This window comes from Bacillus rossius, chromosome 18 (genome assembly GCF_032445375.1).
Source record: "Bacillus rossius redtenbacheri isolate Brsri chromosome 18, Brsri_v3, whole genome shotgun sequence".
Lineage (NCBI taxonomy): Eukaryota > Metazoa > Arthropoda > Insecta > Phasmatodea > Bacillidae > Bacillus > Bacillus rossius.
In genome coordinates this window covers 27,841,588-27,848,432 of record NC_086345.1, presented here as the reverse complement: position 1 = coordinate 27,848,432, position 6,845 = coordinate 27,841,588, and the positions used below count along the sequence as shown (strand labels likewise).

The 6,845-nt window shown below is 39.5% G+C and overlaps 1 protein-coding gene across 2 annotated transcripts in view; it reads right to left on the bottom strand.

Annotated features, from left to right (window-relative positions):
* Nucleotides 1–2,064: 2,064 nt before the first annotated feature.
* LOC134541080 (transmembrane protein 94) overlaps nt 2,065–6,845 on the bottom strand; it is a 53,466-nt gene continuing 48,685 nt past the window's right edge. For both annotated transcript variants that reach the window (XM_063384229.1, XM_063384230.1), the window contains exons 26-27: nt 6,005–6,172; nt 2,065–4,055 (exon numbers count right to left, since the gene is read on the bottom strand). In XM_063384229.1, coding sequence (XP_063240299.1) covers nt 3,983–4,055; nt 6,005–6,172 — 241 coding nt within the window. In that variant the 3' untranslated portion in view covers nt 2,065–3,982. The remainder of the gene's footprint in view (nt 4,056–6,004; nt 6,173–6,845) is intronic.

The following is a 6,845-nucleotide window of genomic DNA, read 5'->3' as shown; positions in this document are numbered from 1 at the left end:
CCGGATTCAGAGGTCTGGAGGCCTCGGGATAACAGAGGAGTGGAGGCCCCCTGGCCCCAAATTATTTTACAAATAAAATGAACAATATTTTTCAGTCGAGTTTTCCAATAAATAATTTATTATGAAATCAAGTAGGTTCTCTTAGTATTTAAAAAAAACATACATAAATATAATCAGAGACAAGAATTATATGAAATTAAATTTAAGTGTTAATGAACGGAACCTTCCGAGCTTTTTTCGCCAAAAAATCGTAGATGATTTCGCTGAAATCCAATTCCCGGAGTAAATCGCTTTCAATGCTCATGTTTATGCTTCGATAAACAGTTTTGTCCCATCGTGGTTCGGAGCCTATTTTTTATAATTTTTATTTTTGAAAATGAGCGCTCTCCAGTGCAATTTGAAACCATCAAAACCAAATACATTCTCAATGCAATTTCAAGGTTTGGAAATGTAGCTCTAAAATTTTGATCTGCGAGAATTTGGTAGTAAAATAGTTCTGGAGATTGGTCTTTTCCATAGTCCTTTTGGTATGAGTCCGTTTGTGGGGGCCCTCCGTTTGTGGAGGCCCTGGGGCTTTCGCCCCGGTTGCCCTCCCCTAAATCCGGCCCTGAAGGCAACACTCGGGAGTTTGAATGTTCACACGTGAGGCCAGACCATTCGCTGTTGTTCGCGGAAGCTGCTCAGCCTGGTTTACATGCGCAAGTCTAGAGACACAGTGAACCTCGTTAAGAAAGCACCCTGTCACTACAGAGCCTATTTACAGTCCCTAGAATCTGCATAGGAGTTATAGTGCTAAGTAGTTTTTTTCTATTATTATGTATGGTTTATTTATTAAATTTTTTTATTTGTAATATGCCTACCAACAGTTATCAACTTTAGGGGTAGGCTCAAAATAAACAAAAGCACAACTCCCGTAAAACACAAACAGATTAATCAAACGAGGATGAAAATTATGTAAGACGACAAAATAAAAACTTTAACAAATAGATCTGAATTACAAGTGTAAAATAGTGACGCATACATTAAAAAGAAAAATCCGAAAATTCATAAGTTACTAAATTGCTTTTTATTTGATTGAAGTTTGTAATTAGTCTGAAGATAAGATCCTAATTCTTGTGGAAGGTACACAGGGAAGATAACAATCGAATGTTAAATTGAGGGACTCTGAGGTGGGTATTAGTAAGGACATAATTTCATCTGATTTTTGTAATTGTAGCATTTTTTGCACAAAGAGAGCATCAAACTGAATTCTGCAATCTGAAAGTAGTAATGTAATACTTAGTAATGTTTTTGTTCCAAGGGTAAGCAATTGCATGTAGTAAAGGATATAACAAATATCCCAGAATAATGTTAAGAAACAATGTGAAGATTCAGCTAAAATAATACTGATAATCTTTTACTACATCTTATTTTTACCCTCCATGTAATTTCTAGGGACTAAAACATATTTTTATTAATGAGACTTGTATGAACAGCATTTTTATTAATGAGGTTTCTCCAATATTATTCCAGTGACAGAAGAGTTTTTACCTAGTTTCTGGAACTTGGATGAAGAACTTTGATTTTGGTTTCATCTTCGTAAAAGTTCTCCAACTATAGCGCAGTTGAAATTCAACAGAGGCTTAAGTGCCAAAATCCAAATGTTATCTATAATTCCATTGAAATATCCTGTGTGCCCCACATAGTATTCTTCAGAAGGAAGCTAATGCCAAACCTTTGTTGCCATCATCATCAAAATAAGTGAATTGTGATTTCTACGTTAGTCCCTTTTGAATTCCAACTATCAATTTAATTTTAGTTTCATTAAAAAGATCAACAGACACAAATAGAACGCTCAAGTGTGGAAAATGTCAGCACCCTGATCAAACCCATCGACCACCACGAATGCCCACCATTCTTCCTACGAAGAGAGTACGTATCTGATTTTGATCCAGCCGTAGCGAGCAGCAAGTGAAACTTGAATACAAACCACTTGTACGGCATATTTTTTTTTTTGTAGCACTGTACAATTAAGCAGAAAAATGCATGCCGTTATGAAGCAATAAAATAAAACCAGCATAAATATACTTTTAAAAAACGTTTTATTCAAAACTTAGTACAAACACATCCTCAAAAAAACAATTTCATGAGCAAACCTCGTTACAAGGACGGAGACAAGATCATGGCAAGTCTCTCCCAAATAAATTACGAATTAAAAACCCAAACAGGCGCTACTTTGCAGCAAGTTCGAAGGTGCAAGACAAAAATTGTCATCGTTATTGTGTTGCCTCAACACAACTGTACCTACCGCCTTATTAAAATGTAGCTATCTAATGATTCTTGATGATATTGATACTCTTTGTATTTGGCATATCTCTTCATGTCTCCAGACACAACTTCACTTAAGTAACATTTGCAGTTGAATCTGTATAAAACTTAAAAGAATCTTTAGTCCCTAGAATACTGATTTAGTACTCTTTTTTTAATATCTGAAACAGCACTGTTTCAAAAAATTACAATTTACTTTGATGGTAGAACTGCAGGCAAGAAAAACTGAGTGGTAAGTGTAAATGACTACAGTGGAAACTACTTCGTGTTGAATCTGTTGAGATGATTTAACTGTGTAATAAGTAAAAAAAGTTCAATAAATTTTCACTTGAGCTACAAACAGTTCTTATGCTAATAAAATGAATAAAATGGTTATTTCATTAGTGAGAACGCATTGTTTTGGTCCCTTCAGCAATGTCTTGAGATGGTTTCCCTGTAGGACCCTGTGAATATTAGTTCTTTTTTGTCTGAATCAACTTTCGAGTTCAAGTATAAAATAATATTCTTTGAACAGAAATGTCAAATTGTATTAGCTAAAATTTGGTTGAAAAAAATTTACTAGGGGCATGTATTCTTCACAATGAGTTTTTAATAGTTTAGTTTCTCTCAGAGACATTTTTTAATATGTATTTTGAAAAGGGAACAGATATTCCATGTCAATGCTTTTAAAAAAAGCTAACACTATAAGAAAGTATGTTTTACGGTTTTCACAGGGATTTTCATTGCAGTGTTAAAAAGCTGCTTATTTCCAGTTAGAAGATTGTCCTTTCTATCCAAACTCGGCCGTTGCGCCATTCGGTGTGAACACGTCTGAATAAAGTACGGCGTGTTGATCGGACCCAGTAGCATGATGAAACTGCATGTGCAGTTTTACTGTTTCATGTTGTGCAATGCTGAATCGAACTTCAATGTCAAAGAGTGTTATGCGACGGCTTCACTTTACTTCTTTTGTTATTGAAAGAATAATCTGAATTTGAATTGGTTCAAATATAAACGAGAAAACAGAGCAAAACTGCAATGGCGTACGTCCAAGAAATCGTATTAAATCAAAATTCCCCACTGCATAAATCATTTAAAGAACAAAATAATAACTAGAGACCTGGAAAATTCGCGGGTTCATTACGTGCAATGCTAAAATTCAAATAATTATACCCTACTGCTGCTTCTGCCATTGGTCCACTGTTAATCTGGATGACTGAGGGCCAATTAGAGACCCTCACTCGTAGAAGTGTCGAATCACAGGCCACCCAGTCGAGACGACTCACAAGTCAGCAGCCAATGAACAGTTGGCATTTGCCCGTGTGTGTAAAGGATATTGGAGTCTATCCTAAAGGTCATGGAACCCGCAAATTTTTCCGGTCTCTATTAATAAGTTGTTACGCCATTTAAAAATTTACAATATTTGCATGACAGGCTTGTTGGACAGACGTCCTGACTTCTCCGTGTGGAAGAATGCCATTCCGAGCTATTTCATTGATCATCTTGTAAACTTATTGCCTAAGATTAAGGACACATCTTTCGAGGTAACTTGAGCGCGATTTCACTCAGGCCGAGTGCCAAAACATGGGTTGCGCTATCGAGAGTTATTTTCTTTGGATTTTTTTTAGTCCGTATAACGCTCGAGGTTTGGCACAGTTAGCCGCAGGAACATCACTCCTGGTGTTGCAAGCCCAGTTCAGAAAGGCGAATTCATCCCGAGCTTCGTGCCGAACTCCAAGCGGGCTCGTTTTTGGTATCGAACATTCGCCCTGCAAACAGAGAAAAACAAGTATGTAATGAAGGAAGGAAAGGGGTTTGGGCGGGGATTGACGTAGCCGAGAGCAATAGTCGGTCGCGCTTACTCCAGGGTTGCCACTGCTTTTATAATTTTAAAATATCCTCCGACGTTTCCAGGTTTTCCCCGACAATTTTTTTATTAATGTTGCACTGTAAGAATCTAAGAATACATATCAGCTCCAGGATGACTTGCCCTTGAAGATGCCACTTACGAGCGCAAGACAACACAAACTGTCGTGTTCGAAGGAGGTCTGCGATAGTGATTTTTTATTTTATTTATTTTATTTATTTATTTATTTAATATTGTAACACGCCCACCAACAGCCGAGGGCTTTAGCGGTGGGCACAACACATATATACTAGGACAACATATAAACAATACAAACAAAATACAAACAAACAAGTAAAGTTAAAATAAGATGTTTGACAGACTGTTGCGAAACTCATATTTAAAAATCTCAAGACATAAAATGAAATCCCCTGACATTTCCCGGGTTTCCGGACAAGTGGCTCTTCTGTTCAGCTGGACTCACAACGATCCGTCACGTCCGTTTGTCACCCGTCCGCCCGTCAAATAACCGAGTGGTTCACAATGATCCATTGTGTCCGTCATAATATTTTTCTGAGTTGAATTTATCCTGAAGTAATTTATGAATTTGGTTTTGTCCTCACAAGCAACTGCTTCATCTAATGAAATATGTCCATATATATATATTTTTTTTAATTTTAAAAATTTATAACCCCATTTCTTTTTACATTCCCATACTGTGAGCCAACAGAATATTATAATGTCGCTAGAACCCCCCGGCATGCATCTCTCCATCGCGAACTAGACTATCCCGTCTGGCCACCGGGCGCAGCAAACATAGCGAACATAACGAACATCACGAACGTAGCGTAGCTTTAACGACACTGGAAGCCACGAAACTTCCAACAAGTCTTTTACTGACTTGCATTTTATTTTCCCGAAGCCTCGCTTCAACTTATAAGTCACATGTGAAATCCATAAATACATATATGGAGACAGCAGACTTGAAACGTCTGGAAATTATATCCTGAAAATGTTATACTTCTAACATAAATATTGGCATGTTCTTGCAAATAGTATTATCCATGGATCCGTACCCTCTTGTGCAATGAAAAATTAAGGAGTTTGAAAGACCTCTTAATTCACCACTAAACTTACCAGTACATCATGTAGGCAGAGAGTATGCTTGGTTGTTTGGAGTGACGGGTCAAGTCCAGCGGGCAGCTACAAGTCACAGCTTGATGGCAAATAGGGGGGGGGGGGGGGGATGGCGTGGCTGGGAAGGGGTTTGTAGGAGGGGAAATTGCTCCAGTTAACAACCCTCTTGCCCTGCTACACCCTTCTCGTCACATCGGCGCGGACAAAGAGGATTATAGCCAGCTGGCGGTGGATGTTGCCCCGAGGGATGACTTTCGAGTGATGACAATATGCGGGCCCGTGATAAACGGAACACCACCCCTCCCCTCACCAACCCACCCTTCACCCGTTTCTGTTCCTTCGATCTTCCAGGGAAACTAGCGTGTGTGAGATATATCTGAAAATTTTATATTTCTAACATAAATATTGGCAAGTTCTTGCAAATAGTATTTGTTATCCACGGATCTGTACCCTCTTGTTGTGCAATCAAGAATTAAGGGGTATTTAAGGACCTCTTAATTCACCACTAAACTACCGGGAAATGTCTCCACAGATACCTTCCAGGGAAACTAGCGTGTGTGACCGGGGATGGCATGATCTTGCAAATAGTATTATCCATGGGTCCGCGCCCTCTTGCGCAACCGAGAATCGAGGAGTTTTTTAAAGATCTCTTGATTCGTCACCTTCACCACTGAATCACCGGGAGCAGTCTCCAGGGAAACCAGCGCGTATGTGTCCCCGGGAGAGCGCACTCACTTGATCTCCTCGCGCTTGACCAGCTCCGCGACGACCAGCGTCAGGAGGGGGGACACCGCGCCGAAGGCCACGGCCGCCACCGGGAGCCGTGCCGCCGCGCCGGTGCCCGCCGCGCCGTGCCGCTCGGCCGCCAGCACGGACCACGTGTACCCCGCCTGCAGCGCGCAGCTGCAACACGCACGGCCGGCAACGACGTCGCGGCGAAGCAACGTCGCACATCGTGACAAGACACACAACGCTGCATCTCGAGGGCAAACTTTCTTGCAATCATCGTTAGGTCAGTTTTTGTTTTTAAAAAACAGGCAATTTTATTTTTAGACATTTTGTTTTTATTCCGAGTGTGTGCAACAGATAACATTTTGTGTATTTGCGCTTGTTTTCTTGTAGCTGTTTATGTTGCGTGTCCCGTTATTTTGTGCGTGTTTGTTTGTTTTATGTTTTTCATGGTCACTGGAAGTACAGGGTACGCTTTCCTTACGTGTGTTGGCCAATCGCAGATATGCCCACCTCTTGTGGTGCCTTCCCTTCTGATGGTGCATTCCTTCTCTTGGTAATGATAAAGGAGGAGGGGGGGGGAGGTTTTTCACTTACTCGCATTGCCCACATTTGGCTTTGTGTGTGAGTATCGTGCCCACTATAAATAAAACATTAAAAAAAATAAGTGTATTATCCAACATAAATTAAACTACTATATTTCTTAACATTTATTACACCAAAAAATTCTCATTTTAACTGACACATGCACTTATACAATAAAATCATTAGCAGCATATCTAGAACATAACTACTCAAAAAAATAAAAATAAATAGGCAAATTTTTGTGTGTTTTAAAAATGTGCCA